Source organism: Mauremys reevesii, linkage group 1 (assembly GCF_016161935.1).
Source record: "Mauremys reevesii isolate NIE-2019 linkage group 1, ASM1616193v1, whole genome shotgun sequence".
In the NCBI taxonomy this organism is placed as follows: domain Eukaryota; kingdom Metazoa; phylum Chordata; order Testudines; family Geoemydidae; genus Mauremys; species Mauremys reevesii.
Genome location: NC_052623.1, coordinates 312,466,395 through 312,489,434, shown reverse-complemented (window position 1 = coordinate 312,489,434; position 23,040 = coordinate 312,466,395). Strand labels below are relative to the sequence as shown.

Below are 23,040 nucleotides of genomic sequence, written 5' to 3'. Positions count from 1 at the left end.
CTCGGCACACCACTGGTCTACAATAACAATAAATATAATACAATAAAATATAATAAACAAACACACTGTATTAAATGGTAATTTTAGCCAAAATGCTTCATGAATAGGTGGGTTTTAAGAGGTATTTTTTAAAATTTATGTAGTAGTTTAATTGCATGCCATTAGAATTAAAAAAATTTAGTCTTGACAGTTACTGAGAAATTCTTTCCTCTACATGTATGTTAGATCATTACTAGCCAAGAAGATTGTCTGATTCAATATCACTTATACTGATGATCTAAACACATTCTTAAATAGCACAGAAAGAGTCAATCATTTGCTTTAAAAATGTAGTGTTAAAGTATTATGTTACAAATTGTAAAATACCAGTTAAATTAACAACATTATTATTTAAATGCTTATCTAAAATGTCTGAGGAGCTCTGCAAATGTTTCCCTCCCAACACACACAAACACAAACAAACATTTCCTGTGACTGAACTATCCAGCATGATGCTGAATTAGGCCTTGTCTACACTATGGGGAGAGATCGGAATAACGTAGCTGAAGTCAACGTACTTAGATCTACTTAACCGGGGTGCATACTATGCGATATTGACTGGAGATGCTCTCCTGTTGACTCCCCTTGCACTTCTCGTTCAAGTGGAGTACAGGAGTTGACAGGAGACCAATTGGTGGTCGATTTAGTGGGTCTTCACTAGACCCACTAAATCGACTACTGATGCATCAATCGGAGCACTTCAAACCCCCAGTAAGTGTACACAAGGCCTAAGTGTGGTTCTTTTAGCACCGCAAAAGGAGACCTGGGTTTTATTCTCGGTTCTCACACGTTCAGAGACTTGTTGGGCAAGTCACTAGTCCTCTTCGTTATTCAGCATCCCAATCTTTAAAATAGGAGTAATAAAATGGACCTCACTAATGTGCTGTGATATTTAACTTATTTTAAAATATTTAAATAAGATAACTGGATAGAAGATGCTAAATAAGTGCTAAACATGATCAAAGTATATATTTTTAGAGAAAATGATTGAAAATATTTGTGATTCTGGAAAATATATTCAGCAATTTCTGGTTTCCATACTGTACACTGCAGAGAAAAGAGACAGTTTAGAGATGGATCTACTTTCCAGATACAAATATCCATATTTAACACTCCAATTATATTTCTGTTATGCCCTACAAGTTATGATGAATCTGACACATTTTTAATATCATCTATTGAAAAATGTTAATTTATAAAACAGAGAAGTAAAAGCCACACATACACAAAATGTGCGGATAAAAACTTCTATTTCTCCCATAAACAAAGGAGACAATCAAAAGCATCCAAGCCCTTACCATATAAAAGGAAGTATCAATGGAGACAATACTCCAAATTTACACCTGGGTTTTCATGGTGTATTTTAAAAAAATATCATTTACACTTTTTCTATCTGTTCTACAGTGTTACCTATTCACGATTATTGAAAATAAATAAAAATATATTAAAAAATATATTAATAACTACATGGGTCAACTGGTATGAAACACTAACACTCTACCTACTTTGTGTGTATTTCACAATCTGAAGAGTGGTTAAAATCAGTTAAGCAAACTTTTCAGGACTAAGCAAGTTTATGGACAAATTAACATCATATACTTCTCATTGGAGTTTTGCAACGTATTTCAGCGAGTCTGGAATTTCATCTGTTAAGTTTCTGCCTTTGTTTCTAGCATCCACTCCAGACTCCATGCTTTCTTTCATTTAAATCAGCAAAGACCACTGACCAAGCAACCATCCATCTATCTTTACTTGCTCATAATTATCTCCGCCTCAAAAATCACTCCCCCAAACTCAACTGTTCCATGAGGAACAGAAGTCCATGTGAAACTTCATTGACTGCAGTTTTAATTATAAGATATCTGTTTGGGCCTTTAGATTGTAAGCTATTTTAGGTAATACCTTTTGTGATGTATGTATTTTTACTATGATTAAGTACCATGTCCATGGCTCTGTATGCTCTAAATAATAGCAGCATCAATTTGAAAGAGATACTTGCTAGAGAAATGTTTCTAATACGGTAAGTTGTGTTTTCTTCAACATCAAGCATGCAGGCCTCCTCTTCCATCTACTGATATAGTTTTCTTGAACAAATGTATTTATTGTGGTGGCTGAAGGGAGAATTTTATTAACCATTTATATTTTGAGGTCCTCTTTGGGACCCTTACCATATCAATATTGTTGGAATGCAGGAATGTTCCCTTTCCACGATATTTTTGTAGGGCTTCTTTTCAAAGACTGCTTGATTAGTTGTTTCATTTAGTAAGATTTTGCACCGTTAGTTCTATTACACCTTCGTATATAGTAAGAAATAAATTGGTTTTCATCAACCTGGCATACAAAGATCTAGAGTGCACCCCGTGGCTTATCACTGGAGAATGTGTAGTAGCACCAACAACAGAAGACGTCAAGGTGGCAATTTTAAGACAAAAAAAAAGTGTCAGCATCAGAAGTGTTAGTACTTGTAGGTTGTATTAAGGTGCTCTTTCACTCTGCATTATGAAACTCTTTGGTTCCTGAAGTGTGCACTGAGAGAATCTGTTTCTAGATTTATGACTAACATACAAAGTAAGAGTTATGCATGATCAATTAGTTAATTTCAATAAATCATTTTTTAATCTCATACCTATACTGGCAAGTTGAAGTGTGAACTAAGACAAACACTTACCCTGAAGGTGGCATATAACTGGATACTTAATTTCTCCTTTTGAAATATGCAAACTACAGACAAAGCAATCACCCTGCTTGATACAGCAATGGCACAATTAACACATACACTAAGTAAAAGATCCATAAATATAGCCCAATGAGCATGAAATGAGTAATCAATACAAATATCTGATTTTTGCAGTAAAATGAATCTGTTAAGAAAAAATCAGCAATTGCATACAAAGAATTGACAGAATGACATTTTAGTGTGACTTTCTGACCAGGATTTTTATTTGGAAGGGAGCAGAACTAACAACATATATCACTACATCTGGGTGTGGTTTCTTTAATGTCTAGACAGAGGGCATTGTTTTTTAAATAAATTTTCTATAAGCATTTACAATTGGTTAATTAAATAAATGCCCTTGGAAAGATAACTTATATCATGACAGTGATTTCACTTGAAGCTATTTTTAAATTTACAGAACAAAGAATCACCGTATCTCACTTGGATGCAAAGCATATAGTGACTTAAAATTAAGCAAAACCAATTCAGAATGCTAAGTAGTTTACAGGATATTTTCCTTGGCTGTTTTCTGGATCAGCAATTTTTATATCATTGTACACTGATATGTTTGTTAAATTCAAGGATGTCAAGAGACACTTGCTTGAGTGGTGGAATCTTAAACCGGTGTAATTAGGAACCTGCTTGGGAGCAGACACTTTAATAGAATCATGCTGAGTGGGGAGCCATTCACACATCCCCACTTGGCTCTTCACAGGCTTTTCTGGGCAGTCAGCCAGCTAGTGGGAGAATCAGACCAATCAGAGCTGTTGCAAAAAGTCTGGAAGAGTGGCTCATGAAAACCTGCATCTCCCACAACCATAAAGGAGCTACTCACATGGCAGAAAAAGGAGCAGTTGTGGTGAATGTGAAGGCTGTGCAGGGAGCATAGCGGGAGGGTTGGGAGTGGGTAAAGGTTTCCAGCTGTTGAGGCAGTGCAAAGAAAAGAAACTTATTTTTAAGGCTTGGACTCCTGTAGTTTACAGACTAGATAAGGAAAAAGACAGACACTCCTCCATCCATCCAATTCACAGCAGTAGTTCCTGGTATAAGGCAAATGGCAGGATCCATCATGAGAAGAATTTGGGGCTGTGGGTCTGCTCTTTAGTCTGAGAAAAGAATAAGTATTCTCTAAATCCTGGGCCTGAAATTTGTGAGCCTATATGAAGAGTAGGAGTGAGTGAATTTGGGATCCAAACCTCCAGGATTGTCCTGGAGTCTCCAGAAATCAAAGATTAATCTTTAATTAAAGATTATGTCATGTGATGAAACCTCTAGGAATAAGCCCAACGTTTTCTCCCGCTACACAGTCAGTAGAGAGAGTCAGGATCAGCAACATAAACTTGAAGGTGAGGACAGGAGAGTGAGGACAGGAGCAAAGGAAGTAGATGTACAGGAAATGGTTTTCTAATCCTACAAGAATTTCTGAGACGTCGACACATTTTCCTATCCTGAATCAGGACAAAAAGTCAAAATCTCAAAAAAAAATTATGAATTCACAGCTGAAAAAAATCAAATGAGGTAAACTGAAAATTTTATTTCAGTCATTTCAAAATGTTTCATTTTTATTTCAACAATTTTATACCTTTTTTTTACTACTCGTTTACTTAAAAAAGAAAACTTCTCATTTAAAAATATTGGCATGGGACATTTTAAGAATTATGAAACTTTTTTTTTAATTCTCATCTAAAAATTTGTCCAAACTGATCCTTTCCCATTGTTTCGCTTATGATGAATCACCATTTCCCATTTTGCTGGAAAATTCCTAACCAACTCTGAAAAAAAGGTTATAGGATTCAGAGACAGTAATAAAATTCTGAGAGAGAGAGGCATAGAAACCAGGAGGATGAACTGTAGCACTTGTATACGTTTAAAATTAATATGCTTTCTAAAATTGCTGGTTATGTGCTAGTTCTAGTTTGGCATAATCAGTGGTTGTAAATATAACTTTTACAAAAAGCATTACTACTACATCGTCTCCGTCTCACTCACTGCAAGTAGAAGGGTGGAAAGCACTGGCTGCGTATGTACGATTTTTCGATATATGTCCCTATAAAACTCATAAGATCTGAAGAGTTGCAGAAATATTTTACATACATATCTAACTACAAACATTTGTTTTATCAGTGAAAAATAGAGCATGAATAAACTACAGATGTTTAATATAAGCCAAAAAGACATTTTCAGCAACAATAAATCAATATGAAAACTAAAGTGGGTGACGAACATCATAAAATATCTTATACAAAATCATTCGCGTTAGTATTTAGAATGTGATAGAGGCATTCTAGGAATCTATTGGCTGACTATTTTTTTTTAAATGTTTGATGTTTCTAACAGTGAGAAGTGATTTAAAGCAATACTTGTCCTGACAGATGTTGTGGCTTAAAGATAACAGACACAAGATATTCGTTTTCACCAGTAACATAAATAATCAAAGAGAGGACAGGTACTCTGGAATGGGCCTCTATTCATGAGGGTAAAACCCATATAAATGAGAGAAGAATCAGGTTTTTAAAAGCATTTTCCTTACAGTATTTCCAATACAATATTATGTAACCATTATACACATCTGAATTACAGCCCGGTCCTTCCTTTCTTACCATATTGATCTCTCTTGTTTTCTACACTGCTGAAAGAATGGAAGTTTACACATGCACACAGACACACTCACCTTAACTAAAAATAACTCCCTTGACTCCTCTTCCTCTCTAGGGTTTATCCTTGCCTTTAGAGTGGGTATCACTGATGCAAATTTCTTCACTTTAGAGGATAACTGCATATCCTTCATAGCAGACTTACTAGGCAAAATGGGACTTATGCCTTTCCAGCAGGTAGCTTTCAGATTTAATTTACCCCGAGCCTCACTGTTTACTTATATGTAGGCCAAACATTTCCTTCAGGATTATACTCAAGAGGGCAAGTCTGTTTATCACTATTCTCCTCTTACATATTAGACATTTGAATCTCTCCAAATCAATGCTCTCGAGTATGTACAAAATTCTCATGCCCCTTGCTCCTGTGCTAGGTAGGGCTTACTTAGTCTTAAGTGGAAGAGATGTACACATGTAGCTGGCTGGAAGATCTGGAAAGAGAGTGTTGGACTAATTGAATTGATTTCTATTGCTGGTTGACCTGGCATAGAGGAAACCCAATGTACGTTATTATCCAAAACATTTATTTCTCCTTTTATGTGTTTTAAGCAGGAATCCCGTAGATAGTTAGGTGTGAGACAGGATTGTATTCCATATTTACAGGCCCCAAGACAAAACTGAAAAGCAAGTGTCCATGCTCACCAGGTATTTTCTCTGCTCTCCAATTTCTTCTGCCCACTTATGCCTATTTTGTCCTTTTTTACTTTCTCATCAGGTTTTTTATATTACAATACATTATGTTTTTAAAATCCATTCTTGAATAAGTATAATATTTTTTCACTATTTTATACCAATTTATCTTACTAGAAGATCCCAAGGGAGATGACTGAATTAGGGGCAGCTCTGAGGCAGGGAGAGCAGGCAGGTGAGGCCAGAAGTAGTGTACTTGGGTGTCCTTATGGGTACATGCTTTTCTATCTTCTGAAGAAAATGGTGCACTGTTTACCTCCCTCTAACCCTATCACTCCTTACGCTACCACTCAGAACCCCATTCACTCTATACTCCGCCCAGATATACCCCTCTCAGTTCCACCACTAGTTCTTTCTCTGTCACATGTTGTATGCACATGTACATGCACCTGCACACATACACACACACCAACAGCTTGCTCATACCTTCACCAGCCAAAATATGCTGTTCAGTGTTTTGTTTTTCTGCTTTTATTTTTGAGTTGTTCTTTATTATTTCCATTTGTCATTTACACACAATGAGATAAAATATTTTGTAGGATCAATGACCTCTGTATGACAAATCAGGGCTTGCAATCTCTTTGTTCTGAAGGTGTATTGTCAGACTTATCTTTGAATAAAATACTTTACAAAAAGATAATGTCTGATATTTTAGACATTTTATATATACATGTATTTCCAACTTCTGTTACTCTGGATACTAAACACGAAGAAAATAAACATTAAGTAATGAAACTGAAATGTATACTTAGCTTTCCTAAAACCAAATTTTATAAAATGATTATTTCAATGACGTGTTCATACTAAACAAACAAAGCTTACCTTAACAACTAACACTCCCTACAGCATGATATTTATACAACAGGCTTGGTACACACTGAGCTTAACCCTTTGGTTCCAGGAGTCATGATTTCCTGACATAGCATCCTAATACAAAATTCATTCGTATTGATGTTGGAAGCAACAAATCTTCTAGCACTAAGATGTTAATAAGCAACTAGTTAGCTATAAATACATTAACCTACAGAATTAAAAATAAATATCAGTTTGTTTCAGTTAAGAAAAAGTTTGAAGCCTGACTTCATAAAAATTAAATATTCCATTATAGAGATTATACTGGATAGAAAAAAAACAGATTTTCATAGATCTGATAGAAAAAAAGTATAACTTGCCATCCAAATAGTTATGCAGCCTACAGCAGAATGTAAAACATGAACAATGTAAAGATTAGACCACCCGAAATAAAGAAAATAATCCTAGCGCACTAATGCTCAACTGTGATAGCAAATCAATAGAATTTGCACAGTTGTTGAAGAACCACAAGTCTGACTCATGGCTGTAAATGTAACAAGAACAATAATGCTACTAGTTTTCATACCTAAGCTACATGACGCTAGATTCTTCAGTGGCTGTAGGAACGTAACTTGTCTGAAAAGGTTCTAAAAGTCTAAGTGATTTTTATTTATTATACGTACTCTGGGAATGTATTGTCATGACATTTAAATAATTCCAGGCGTGTGGCCAGCTTGCTCCACGACAGGTCACCATAATCACAGCATCACTAGTGAAGATAACAAATTTTCAGGAACCAAAAATAACGTTACAAAAATCTTATCCTTAGTACTACAATATGTTTTTAAGGATGTACAGATAAGACAGTAAAATATATCTCACAATACTTAGGCTAATATCTTCCGTTCTCATCACTATCCCTATTTAGTTAGTCTGCTATATGTTGTTAATCAATGTACCTACTGATTGGATCCATTCAATTGGTGCATTAGGGTAATGAATGGCATATATAAACATGTTTCAAATACATTTATTCAAATATCTGTACATGAAAGTAAAATCACTACTACAACTCGTACTCAAGGTTGTCAGATGGGATGTTTTTCTCAGTTTTGCATAAGACATGCTAATGCTTATGCCATCTGTAGCCCTGAAACCCAGAAAAAATGTAAATAAAAAAAATACAGATAAGTAGATAGACATATGCATTCTGGGAACAGGCCATCTATAAAAAATTTACAGCTATGCAGTTATCATTCAGAACAATGTCAGATCCAAGTCTGAATCACAAGCACTTTTAAGAAATAATATTTGTGATCTAACCAGATGATGATGATATTTTTCCATTTAAATAAATAAATAAATAAATAAATAAAATGCAAAACGTAAGACTTATCTCCCTTTATTCAGCTTATATAACATGCTGTCACTTTCAAAAGGATTTTTTCATAAGAAGCAAGTAAGAACTGCTTTGGATCACTACCCAAATTCCTCTGGAATGATCCCAGAGGGTTCCCTAAAGGCATACTGTGTGTGAAGTACCGTAAGAAATCCATGGCCCACTACCCCAAAACCCTACTTTTGCAAAGGAGTGTGAGGGGAGGTTGAAAGTTTCTGCAGTAACCTTTCAACCTGCTGATTAGCTAATGTGTTCCACAGGCCAGTAAAATAATGCACATATTACTGAATAATAAAGAAAACATACATAAAATACCATACTGAATGTTTAAAAAATAGACACAATACAATTTGTAACAAAATGGCTACAAAAATATAAAATGTGTTCCTCTTTCTTTCTCCTTATGTATGTGCTCCTTATTTACATCCAAATATGGAGTGCATGAGGGGTACAATGGGAATTATTACCTAACGCCCCCATTTGACTGCAGATGTGTAGATTACTTTAAAAGTTTTATTAGATCCATAATATAGTCCCAATCTGTTTCCAGTTGCCAGACTGGTCAGTTGCTCTGAAATTAGAAACACATTAATACTGAAACTAATTTAATATTTTGATGGGAGAAATTTGTTCTCCCCCTTTTACTTCCAGCATATGTTTCTTTGTATTTGTGTCCGCTAAACCCCACATTGTTAATATCTGTATATATGTATCGGTGCCTATTGCTATGAAACTTTGGCATTAAGTTACCATTAAATCTGGCATAATAATATAGTAATGTTGTACAATTTTATGACCTGTACTACAATATTGGGCCTAACAGGCATCATAATGCTCAAGATGTAAATTTCCACTACATAACGAACAATGCAAAGCTCTGTATTAACAGTCAACGACAGAAATAAAAAGCTCCAAGGACTTATTTTCAAACCTTTTTATACACTTTACAGTCAGAAAGAAAAATAAAAGTGGAATTATACTCAGACCTTAATTTACATGACATTTGATACCTAAGCTGAAGTTGGAGAGAAAATTTCATTTTTCTTTCGTTTAAAAAGTATCAAATAAAGTGCACACACTTAATAAGAGACACCGTGGGCTTTCGGGGTGTCTAGTGCAAAATCTGGCATAAAAAAGCAGCAATCCTGGCTTTAGAAAGCTTTTGAAAAGAAAATATTTGCTATTTGCTTTCTTTATTTACTCCTCCCCTGTTTCACCACCACTGGTGAGAAGGAAGCACGAGGCATAAGGGCATGTCTACACTGCAGTTAAACATACATGGCTGCCCATGACAGCTGACTCAGTCCATGGGACTCTTTAATAGATGTTCAAGCTCAGGCTGGAGCCCAAACTTCTACACAGCAATTAAATAGTTCCATAGCCCAAGCCCCGTGAACTCAAGTAAATTGACACGGTCCGGCTGTGGGTGTTTAATTGTAATGTAGACACACATTTCCTTTCCCTGGGAGATTGAAAGACACAGGGCATATCCTCCATGTTTGATCCATAAGGACTATGAGGACCCAGAGCATCTTCTCCAATCTCTCCCCCTCTTTCAGAAGAATCTCTCCCTCAAAATAATCACCATCCCTCTAGGTTTCAGGTCTGACTCCCTATGTGTTTCCCTTCTTTCATCACCGTCCATCCCTCCCGGCTGTTCCTTCCAAAACTTTCCTCCTTAGACTCGAGATAAAGATCAGGTGGTGGAGCGTTGAGCTGCCAATCTTACCCTTAAGCACTCACTGAAGAAACATAGCTGGCAGGTCAGGCAGCTGCTGCCTCTCTGGCCACTTTTTTTGTCTCTCTCCTCAGCTTTCAGAACATCCACTAGAAGGAAAACCCAACACTGAGGAGAAGTGTGGGGAAGCTGAGGACTCTTGCTTGCTTTCTATAGCAAATCTTCATGGCATGATGCCAACTGTATATATTTAATTCCCCTTAGACATCTGCCTGAGTCTTTGGCCTGGTTGTAAGCACTTATAGTTGGTTTAAAAAAGCCAGGGCAGTCCTCACTGAACTGAGACAGCTCGTAAGTATGCAAATTGCTGCAATTTAAAAAGCACATTTGAAAAAGGTGGAAGCGTAGAACTGTGTGAACGAGTCCTTATGTTCCTTCATGAATGTGTCACAAAGAAAAGGGTGAAAATGTGGAATTACATTAAAAAGTGCACAAATGAACATAATGTTTCTGGCAAAATTTCACATGAAAGAGAGAAAGAAAGTGAGAAAGAAAACTCTTGTGTTTGAGATACTCCCTTAGACACCCCAAAAGAGAAAAATGGCATGAAGACTAAAGCCAAAGAACACACCACACAAATTACATCTGAGACAAAAAAGACACTTATTTAAAGAAAGTAACTGAGGATGCAGAGCAGCCCCAAGTGGCTGTTTGGAATTCTGGCTCAGTGGAGAACACCAACCGTAAAGGAACCATACAGAAATTCACTGGCCTACCAAAGAATATGTGACCTCCAAAAGGCCTAAAGCCTCCCCCGGAGAAGTAGAAAGGGGCTGTGAGAAAAAAGATGGGAGGAATTATACTTTCTTTACACTCAGAGCCAGGCTCAATCATCTTTCACATATTGTTGTCTTTTGCTGTTCACAGGTGAAAATATGAATATTTGGTTTGCTTGAAATGAGTGAGAATCTCTGGTGTTAGCAGTGTATAATTTCAAATAGAACTCTTACTTACAACAATTGACAAATGAGGTAAAATTTACAAAAAAACAAAACAAAACAAAAAAAACCTCAAAACTTCCTGGGATAACATGGTTTGCCTTTTCTAAATAGTACATGTATTTTTATCAATAAAGTATTTGAAAAAATTACTCAACATGTGGTAAAGCAATTCACATATGCTGAATGAAATACAACGTTCAAATATGAAACTCTAGAATATATTTTTCTAAAAGCAGCAGGTGCAGCTCCTTTGCAATTCATGCAGTTGTGTTGACAGCTTTGGGTTGTTCTGCATTTGTCCCTTGGTTAGAATGCTGGTGGATTGTCTAGGGCTGCTTTGTTTTCCCAGACATCATTTTACTCTTAGTCTTGACACAGGATTTTTTACGTCCATTTGTGAGTAAGAGCACACACTATCTCTCAAGATATCTATACAAACATTCTTTATATTGTAGCTATTGAACTCAGATTTGGTTTGCATAAATCTCTGTAGTAAGTGACCTTTTAAGCATCTACAAACTACAAAATTTTCTTATTGTGCAGTGAGTTTTCTTTATGAATCAGAAATGAACTACTAGCACACAAGCATATCTACTGTATTTGTGAAACTGTACATATGCAAGAGTACACTACAGACACATACATGTGCGAGCACAATGCACTTCTGTGTGAATAAGGCCCCAAAGATAAGCATATTTTACTAACCTGTAGTGGTCTCTGTTTATCACTGCCCTTAGGAGATTTCAGTCCACTTGTCTGTTGCTGTAAGAGCAGCTGTCTTGCTGCTTGGAGTGCCTAAAAGTAAAAAGACAATCCTGAAATAATTTTTGAACATTTCATAGAAAGAGGCTGGTTAGTCACTGTGAATATTAGGTAAGTACATTCAGAGAAAATATAGTCTCCTCCTATTCAATCTGTAATCATTATACTTGAGTTTTTCTTAAAATATACAAGAAAAATCCTCAGAATATACATATAAGACTTCACTAGAATTTATGGATGTACATGAAATCCTGCAGGAAATAAAGTTAATTTGTTTAAAGTGCTTGAAGAGGAAAAATCATAAACTGCATCAATAGCCTCATTTCCACAAGGAACTTGTCTTTGAGTGTTCAACTAAAATGCCCACTCCCTTGTAAATTATCATTCAATTTGCATTTTCATATTACAATTTTGAAGCAAAAGCAGTAGACTTCAAGTGTTACCGGAAGCTGTAATTAAATTTGACAAATCAACATCAGATTATCTTGAAAGTGAATTAATAAGGATATTCATTGAAGATTAAAAACACTTTTTTGTACTTACAATTCAAGGGGAAACCTCTCCTTTGACAAAATAAAGTGCAGTTTTAATGCTAAATAAAACTGAGTGGTTTTCATTTGCATTCTTAGTAAAATCAGAGAACAAAGAAATTACCACTCCACCAATCAGATTAGTTTCTGTGGATGACATTATCCCAATCAAAATATAAGATGTTTTCATTTATTTTATGTTTTCATTCCAACTCAGCACAATAAAGCTAAGCAATAGAAATTTATATAAACATTCAATTTACCAGAAGAGGGCTAGTTTTAAATGAATTTTGTCTATAAAATTATTGTAAAAACAAGAGCTACAAAACAGTACTTACTAAAAGATTTTTTTAAAAGGAAAAAACAATTTAAACTAATTGTAAAACATTTATAATGAAGCTACTTGAAGAACTCTTTTTCTCCTCCCTCTTCAATGTCTGAGTTCAGTGAATAGCAGTTATGTTATTTAACAATGTATAAAACTACGTCATATTGCTGTTACTGGAACATTCAGTCTATATATCACAATGTAACCTTATTTCATCGATATTCTCCTAAAATAATCAAGATTTCTCAGCTGATAAAGACAGGTACAATTTTGATTAGACTCAAATGAGCTGGTTTTTAAGATAGTTTCTAGTATCCATGACAACAGTTGCTTTGACAAGATGTGCATATGGCATTACACTGCCAGCTGGTGTGAACAATGTTTGAACTACTGCATTGAGATGCTGAGCAAACAGAAAAAGTTGCCACGTCTTAACCCTCAGGGAAGGCAGTCATCCCCTGATCAATTATGAAAAGACAGAGAGAGGGCTGCTACAGTCTGGCTCCAAGCAAGTTTTCTGAGAAGGCAGGCAGACATAGAAAACCAAAGTAAACAAACTGAATGCACTAGCACCATTTCCTAACAACATTGATTTGTCTCCCTATAGAAGGATCTGGTACAAGTTTGCAGAACATACTTTTAACATTTGGAGCCATTCCCACAACAATCTGCTTATTGTTTCATCAAATTCTCAAGTAATTACAGGTCAGCTTCAGCACTAGAAGGATTATTACATTCCCCTACATTCCCCTGAACCTAGGTAATGAGAGCGAAAGAGAGAGAGAGACCCAGCTTCTGTTCTTTAAAAATAAGTACAGTTCAATGTATTTCAATGTGCACTTGGAGTATTTTGTCGCCATAGAACTTGTGTTCTATTTGCTATTCTAAATAGAACAATAATTTTCTTTGCAATCACGGTTCACGAATAGTTTCTAAAGGCCAAATCCTAGTCTTGTTGCAGTCAATGAAAAATATCCATTAACTTCACTGGGACCAGGATTTGGCCCCAAGGTCCTATTCTGAAACACTTGGCTGAGAAATGGTACTGCTCAGGCATCACATTCATTTTGATTTGTAGTGAGTTTTATGATCCTTCACAATCTTTGGAGCCCTACCCGAGGGAGACTGGAATTAAAGAGAGGGAATCATTGCACTGTTGAATTGACAGGAGTTTGCATAGCTCACCAATCAGATGGTGTTGTTACAAGGACCAGTGAAGAGATCTGAAGATAAATAGAAGAGGGAAAGCGCCATGAATAATTAATTTCTTTTTATTTGTAGTGGTAGCAGAAAGTTCATTAAACTGATTTTATCTGGAAAAATTATAATACAGCATCTTGCTATATTATATAGCTAGACTAATCAATGCTCGAAAAAAATAATATCCATGGGTTATTTTCACACTCTGCAAGTTGTTTCAGGGTCCCAATCTTCCTCAGAAACACAGACAACTAGCACCAATATAAAAAGGATTCAAATCTCTGGCCCAGCTCTAGATTTACTGTACCAGAGAATTAGAGAACTAGAATCTGAAGCATCTCAGAATTTTGCCAGGCAATATTGCTCAAATCAGGGGGAGCATCCTAGCACAGCATCACTATAAGAAAGCATGAATCCCTGCCACTACAAAATAAGTCACAGTCTATGAAAAAGAAATACACCACAACAGGATATGTTTGCATAAAAGGCTACACTACTTAAACTAGCTTGATTTATATGTGCAGGTAGAGACATCTTTAAAAGAGTAAAGGCTCATCTTTTAATACAGAATGTCTTACAAATGATGACTACCTGAATACTTCAATGAGCTTATTGTGGCAATTTAGATTACTGTAAACACAGGAGATAGAAGAAGAACAGAAAACAATTTCAAAAGATCAGAGATGATTTAAAACTCATAAGGAGAAATCACTGACAGTCTTTGTTCTTATATCTGTTATCACATGACACATTTTTCCTCAGTGTAGTGGTTAACACTTTGGTATTGCTTCTCAGTAAACAATTTCTCAGAGACATATTGTTCATCTCAGATAATTATTATTGGCACTATTCAAAACTGTGAGAATTAGGGGACTATAAAACATTCAGTTCTATCAGTTCATTTACTGCTATTAAATCCTTGAAAAACAACTTGACAATTTAAAGTAAAATATTAATGTTGGAAGACACATCTACATTTCAGTCATGTATCAAATTAAGGCAAATTCCAGATAACATTAATAAAGTTCTGTGAACTAACTGGATGATAATATGTGATCTAAATACAATTCAACTAAAACAAACTAACAGATGTTTACAAACTTTTCTGGTCAAAATTATGCAGAGTTTTGATTCCAATGCTAGCAAAAGAAAGGTTTCTTGGGAAGTCAAAACAATATCCAGTTTCCAATGACATTTGTTTTGAATTTAGGAAGCATTTTTGCTTAATTAAATTATCTAATTTAGTAAAACTGTAGAAAAATAAAGGTGATGTAGATGAAAACACTAAAAATAACTAAAGATTCCGATTGAAATTGCAATTAGTTTAACAATGTGAATGAAAATCATTACAATGGTATAAGTATTGGCAGCATGAGCAGGAAATTTGGGCATATGGGTTTCCAGAACTCATTGCATCTTGCAGTAAAATATTTATTGGGAACACTTTTTCTTAATATTTACTGTGCAGTTCCAACCTATCTGAAATGTAAGCAGAACAAAAATAAAATTTATTGCATATAATTCACTCTATTAAAGTTGATAATTTAATGTACATTTTTATATGTGTTAAAGATAATTGAAGGAGATATGAGTCATGTACTATTCCCTAGATTTTTGTTATTTTAAGAATGCTTTCAAATTAATTTAATAAGATTTAACATTTTAACAAAGTGAAAGTTGCTACCAAAGAAGGTAAACAGATTACTTTCCTGCTTTAAAAAGTAAATGTGTATTTTGTAGAAAACAGATGTCACTCATATCTTTTCTTTAAAAATAAGAATGTTTAACCTATAAGCCTGTTGCATTTGAGACGTTAAAATGAAAAATGACATCTACGCCCATTAATATCTTCAATGTATAAACAGCACAGCATGACACATTCTTGAGAGCTGAAGGCTACAAAATCTCTCTGAAACATAAATAACAAAGCACTCAGAAGCATATTTGATGTTGATATTCATCTCTGAGAAAAACACTGCTGCCTGGGCTTCTTATGAAAATAGATGCAGCCCAAATGGATCTCCTGTAATTGGTTTCAGATAGCGAGGTCAGAAGAAATATGATACAAGAAACTATTACGTGGAACAGTCGAAACAAGAATGTTTATACAGGCACTCCTTAGTTATACTGACAAACGGTGTATACTTTGCAGATAACCAGAACCAAAAAACTTGCCAGAAGACAGCCAGATTCTTTCACCTTTCCACCCCAAAATCCCTATTTTATTTTGTTAAACGATTGACTGTTTTAACTTTGACCACTGAACATAAAATAAGCTTCCAAACAGTCTTTCAAGTTGTAAGTTTCATACAAGAGTTAAATCTCATCACTGGTAGCACCATGCAACAGGCAAACACGTACGCATGCGCATGCACTTAGTTGAGTTAAAGGCAAGAGGCCTCAATTTTATTAACTGGATAGCAGCATATTAACCAAGTGATTATACAGCTACATTAGATTAGTGGAACCTTTGGCCCTCCAGGGTATTACATTGTATCCTCCTTTCCCATAATGACTCAGCTTCACAAGCCCAGAATTGTATAGGCATCACTTTCCCATAAGGAGATTTAGTCCTGCTTGTAGGGGAACCACACATCTGCGTATGATTCTTCCTAGAACTAATCCAACGATACTACTAAACCCCTTTGTCACTTAACCTATGATTATGTTATCTGAAAAAGGGAATGGGGACAAAGTTCTCTAACAAACAGCCCATAGGTTACTAGCCACTCAGTAATGACAACTGACAAACATTCCAAACTAGTCTACACAAGTTAGCAAAACTATAGCCTGGTCTACACTGGGGGGGGCAGAGTCGATGTAAGATACGCAACTTCAGCTACATGAATAGCGTAGCTGAAGTTGAAGTATCTCATGTCGACTTACCTCCGGTCCTCACGGAGCGGGATCGATGGCCTCGGCTCCCCCTGTCGACTCCGCTACCGCCGCTCGCTCTGGTGGAGTTCTGGAGTTGACAGGAACGCGTTCGGGGATCGATATATCGCATCTAGATGAGACGCGATATATCGATCCCTGATAAACCGATCGCTACCCGCCAATCCGGCGGGTAGTGTAGACATACCCTATCATTCGGAGGCTCTTCAATTTATGAAGATCTGAACCACTTCCAACTACAAATCACGCAGCCCAATGACCCTTTCTGGATACACCAAAGGAAAGCAAACCCAAAATTTACCAAGGGTCAGTCTAATCTGCCTTGGTGAAAAAAATTCCTTCCTGAATCAAACATGGTGATGAGGAAACCTTTTGGAAAGCATGCCAAAAGGGGACAAACAGCTGAGAGCCTATACAGTCAAGAGCATCCCACAATTAACATCTGGGCAACAGTAAGAAGACGGATGCCACCAAGATGTGGGATGCTGAACAATTATTATATTGTTTGCTGGCAGTAGTGCTCATAACCTGCTAGTTGTTTCCTCAGGAAACTCAAGAGTCTAAGAAATCTAGATGACCAGTAGAGGGCTGAAAGAATTGAGTGCTGCAGAATTAGTAAACATTGTTTAGGTGGGGATAATAGTGAGAAAGGTAATGGTCAACCAGTCCCAAGTAATGGAAAGATTGACCTAATTAGTCTTACAAGAAAGATTTTCCTGCTAGCCCAATGTCTTATAATTAACTTAGTGTGTGGGATAGTTGGGGTGGTGATACCTTAAGATAATATATCTTAGGTAACAGTTATAAAAATACTTATTCATAAACATCAAGTTGTGCACAGCCCTAGCCAGTACAAACATATTTTTATAACTGTTACCTTCACCAAACCTCCCTCCCATTGTTTTTGTTGTTGTTGTTGCTTTACAGACAATATATTAACCTGTAAGTTTTTTGGGGCAAGAAAAATGTTTGCCTCAAGCACACTGAGACCATTATCCTAACTGTGGTCTTTGGTCATTCTTGCAATAAAAACAAAAATAGAAGCAGCAATTCTTTTTAATACAATGCCTATCTACCTGAGTTTCTATTTAGGCTGGATGTTATCCAGCATTAATTTCCAACAAAAGAGAAAAAGTAACAGTAATAAACTGGTGAATGCAACATGAAGTCTCATAATGGTGTTTAATAAAAGGAAATTAATCATCTAATTGTCACAAACCTATTTTCAAACAGCAATCTATCAGAGAGAAATTATGCATCTGTAGTTATTGACCTTTCATTTTACCATGACTGATGCATAATTAGATGAGTTTTGTGAAAAATACTAGTTAATTACAAGAAAAAAAATAGTAATTGTTTGGGGTATTTTTGCATTTAATATCTTATTTTTTCTGTGAAGAATACTAATAAACATTTTGCACCAATAGATACCTTTCTTAGAAGGTAGCATATTTCATTTACAAAGATAAATTTAGTCTCCCTTTACTTATCCCAATCAAATAGGTTCAAAATACAGCTTCAAAATTAATATCATTTTCCCACCCTGGCCCTGGAGTGGTAACAAAACCTCCACAGAGTTGCTTGCACTAATTTCCTGTGCAGTGAGCACAAGTTATCCCAGTAGACCTCATTTCAGGGGTACACAGTAGAATATGCACATGTCCTGTGATTGCATACCAAAGTGTTATCTCCAAAGTTCTTAAACACTCGCAGAATGTGAATTTTATGGGTTAGGAGGGATCTAAGAGCAGTGCAGCAAAGCTGTGCACCACCTGACTATCTTTTTTTCCTAGAGAGAAAAGGTGGGTGAGGTAATATGTTTTAGTGGACCAACTTCTGTTGGTCTCTCTCACAAACAGAAATTTATCCAATAAAATATCTGACCTCACCCGTCTCGCTCCTGGGACCAACATGTCTACAACTACACTGAATTATTCTTTTCCTGACAGACATATGGTACTCCCTGAATCTGGCTTACAGTGTGACCCTTGGTAAAGAGTGATCAGATAGGTAGTTTGCAGTATGTTTTATTATTGCCACTGTATATTATTTATTGACTAACTACATTAATAAAAAAGCCAGAGGACAAATATTAGTTGTGCAAGTCCACACATATGCTCTCATTGCCATCCTTCTGCATGTGGCACTGCCACTGAGGTAAATGGGAGATTTAATTACAGCTTAATAGAAGAATGTGCCTTGTATCACCATACTGACTGAAAGAAGCAGTCAGATCACTATACCAGTATTCACCTAAATTAACACATAAAATCTGCTAGTAGATATTGAAAATGAATTAAACAGGGCATGAAGGAGAAATGAAGAATGACCACTTCACTTATCCCACGTGTGACTTCAGAAGCAACAAAATATTTGTGGAATTATTCAATAGCTATGAATTATTATAGATGATCACCTATTTCTAATACATACACATACAATCTGATAGGAAGTAGGTTCAAAAACCTCTTGTGTCAGGTCTCAAAATGCATATTAGATATTAACTTGTTGACTGTTAAGACTATTTGTAAGTAAAGCTGTGTGAAGCTAAATAGTTTTGGTTTGGGAGGAAGGATAGTTAATTCATAGATAGGGAGGGGAGTCAATGCACATGGAAGCAGGTATAGTTCAGCCACTATACAGTGATCAGAGCCTAATTAAGTTTGATATTTTCAGAGTGGATGAGGGTGGAAGAAGAACCATACCATGATATCAAAGTAGTACTATGATGCTAGACCTCAAGAAGGGAGATTTTTAGTTACTAACAACTGGAAGAGGACAGTTACCTGTTCCGTAACTGGCATTCTTCGAGATGTGTTGCTCAGGTGCATTCCACAGTAAGTGTGCGTGCTTGCCACGTGCACCGGTGCTGGACGTTTTCCCCTTAGCAGTGGGGGAGCACCACTGCGACCCCTAGAGTGGTGCCTCTATATCCGCTATAAGGGGAGCTGCGCACTCCCCCCACCCTCAGTTCCTTCTTGCCAGACATCTCCGACAGAGGGGAAGGAGGGCGGGATGTTGAATACACCTGAGCAACAGATCTTGAAGAACACCAGTTACAGAACACGTAACTGTCCTTCCTTCTTCGAGTCATTGCTCATGTGTATTCCACAGTAGGTGACTCCAAGCTACATCTGTTGGAGGTGGGTAGGAGTTTAAGGGTTTGAGGGACGGAGTGCCGCCCAACCAAACCCGGTGTCATCTTGTGTTTGGGAGACGATTGCATAGTGCGATGAAAAGGTGTAGACAGAGGACCATGTGTCAGCTCTACAAATGTCCTGAATAGGGATGTGAGCACCATTGGTGGCTGATGAGGCCTGAGCTCTTGTAGAATGCGCCTTCACGATAGGCGGTGGGGGAACCCTTGCCAGGTCGTAACATGTGCATATGCACGAGGTAATCCAGTAGGTGCATGCTGCCATGTGGCCTAAGATTTGAAGGCACACCCTTGCTGTCGTCACGGGGAAGGCCATGACTGAAGCTATGAGACTTTTGTCTTTCACGCTTCGTTCGAGGCTTGAACGATCTGTAGATTTTACAACGCTCACCTACGTGAGTCTCGCCCAGACAGTGAAGACACTGAGAATGTGGGTTGCTCCTGCGCATAAAACTGTGACAGGAGTCGCATGACTTGAAACCTGGGACACAGGGCATGCCCCGAGCCAGGCAACTAACTAGAAAAGCAATCTAGGAAGAAGAGTTGTACTACTAAGGCTAGAAGTGCTACAGCAGAGCTGGAGCACAAAGTTCCGACTACCTTCACTGGCAGCAAGAAGAAACTGAGGGTGGGGGGAGTGCGCAGCTCCCCTTATAGTGCGATATAGAGGCGCCACTCTAGGGGTCGCAGCGGTGCTCCCCCACTACGGGTACTGCTAACAGAAAAACTTCTGGCACCGGTGCACGTGGTGAGCACGCACACCTACTGTGGAATACACCTGAGCAATCACTCGACGAAGAAGGAAAAGTTAGAAGCACAGAATCAGTATAGAGGCGGAATAAGAAATACTGTTATATTAATAGGAAGTATTCACATTCAAGAACATCATTAAAAATGGAATCAAAAATAGAAGGGACGGGACAGAAATGAAGACTGATTGGTGTTGGTAGGTAATATTAAGAGAGAGAAAAGGTAATTTGAAGAACGAATGCTAAAAGGACAATTATACTGAAATGGGATTGCCTCAGCCATGCAGAGCACAGTCATGCATACCCATACCTTTACACTTATTTCTCAATTATGTCCTGTATCCAGTTGGTGAAGGGATTTGCAAAACATGGCTAATGCAAAGTCCTCCACTCTGACAGGCTGAAGGCCATACTTAGGCCAAAAGGAAGAGACCTACATAGTGGATAGCAATTAAAAAGTCATCTTATAGCAATTATGCAAATCAGAGCCTCAGTCAATGGGAATGTTCAGAATTTCATAATAGCTGAAGAGTTATTAATTAATAAGGATTCTGCATATGAAGACAATAACTATTTGATTTACTACTGCCCTCAGAATTGCACATCCATAGATATTTAATACTGTTTAACTATAAAAGGAACTACTATTAAGGTTTGTGATGGTGACACCAGACTTTTTCAGGGAGGAGAAGGTACGTAGCCTGTGTGCATAAAAAAAGTTCACAACAATGTATGGAAAATCTAATTGCATGTTCATTGCTAACACGAAAGAAATTTTGTTTTCAAGTGACAAAGATTTTATACCACTAAGAGAGAAACTTTTAATAAAAATACAATTTCAGCTCTTGATGCTGCAAATATTTACACACATACAGTACTTAACATTCAGAACACGTGTAGTTCCTTTGAAGTCAATGGGACTAGTCATGTGAATTACAGGAGAACCTCAGAGTTACAAACACCTCGGGAATGGAGGTTGTTTGTAACTCTTAAATGTTTGTAACTCTCAACAAAATGTTATGGTTGCTCTTTCAAAAGTTTACAACTGAACACTGACTTAATACAGCTTTGAAACTTTACTATGCAGAAGAAATATGCCGCTTCCCCTCCCCTCCCCTTTTTTTTTTAGTAGTTTACATTTAACACAATACTGTACGGTATTTGCTTTATTTAGTGCGTACTTCTGGTTCTAAATGAGGTGTATGGTTGACTGGTCAGTTTGTAACTGGTGTTTGTAACTCTGAGTGAGGTTCTACTGTAAGTTATATATCTGCTTAAATGACCGAAGGATCAAGTACTTAATTTTTTCTCTTTCTTCCCCACCTTCATCCTCTTCTTCTGCTGCCTTTTTTTTTTGTTTTGCCTATGGCAGGTTTGTAATAGTCAAATGAGACATCCTACCAGTGATGGCATTTTTTTTAAAAGCATTTATTAGTGGCTGAGGATCTTAGTCTGTACACTCAACGTGAGGAATTTGTCTCTCTGTCTGCCTGTAATGCAATAACTGTTGAAAAACCACAATCTGATCAATTCCAAAATTACAGGAAATGTTCCAGACATCAATGGGTAGAACCCTATTGATTTTAGCAAAAATAAGAAAGCCAGAAAAAGCCTTTTTTCCACTCTGGCCAGAACCCAACTAATTTTTGTGAACATGGGAAAAAACAGAAAAGACTGATTTCTACTGAAATCACCATTTGGACACTCAGGATATAGGGATAAAATGGTTAGGGTTTAGAGTGACCCCCTGACCACTCAAATGAGCAGCTCCCACCCGCAGGCTGGGTCCATCACCCCCCAACTCCAGCCAACCCCATCCAGATAGGCCCCTTGCCCCCCAGCTCCATCCAGGCCACTCACCCTCACCCCAGCATTCTGGTCAGAATGCTATTGGTATTGCTGACAATTGGAAAATCAGAAAAGCCTGATTTTTACAGAAGTCAGGCTTTTCTAGTTTTCCAATTTTCACCAAAACCAATAGGATTCTGATTGGAGTGTGTGTGTGTGTGTGTGTGTGTAGGGGGGCTTGGCTATCATGCAGGCTCAGGCTTAGGTGGGTGTACAGCTTTGTGTACATAAGCAACAAAATACGGGGCCCTCTAGTATAGTTTATTCTAAAGTTTCAATAGCACAAATTTACAAATCAGTTGTACAAACCTGATTTAAATTGATTGGTATTAAAAAAAATCAAATACTTTAAATCATGATATAAATCACTCTACCCTGTACGGGACTTTTAAAATAGCTATATCAACTGAATTGGATCCAATGCGTAAGTCTGCTGAGCTCCCTACTTTTGCACTGGGGGAAAATTATATGTATTTCTTTTTCAAATGTGTTTTTAATTTTCACACAGCACGCAGAGCTCTGGCTGAGCACTTAAAATCTGAATAAATGAAACAAAAAATGCAATAAACATAATACCAAAAAATGGGAGTCCCAATGGTGGCCAT

The 23,040-nt window shown here is 36.9% G+C and overlaps 1 protein-coding gene across 6 annotated transcripts in view; it reads right to left on the bottom strand.

Annotated features, from left to right (window-relative positions):
- Positions 1-23,040, bottom strand: part of FOXP2 (forkhead box P2) — a 319,636-nt gene that overhangs the window by 132,366 nt on the left and 164,230 nt on the right. For all 6 annotated transcript variants that reach the window (XM_039508029.1, XM_039508009.1, XM_039508039.1 and 3 more), the window contains one exon: positions 11,672-11,761. In XM_039508029.1, coding sequence (XP_039363963.1) covers positions 11,672-11,761 — 90 coding nt within the window. The remainder of the gene's footprint in view (positions 1-11,671; positions 11,762-23,040) is intronic.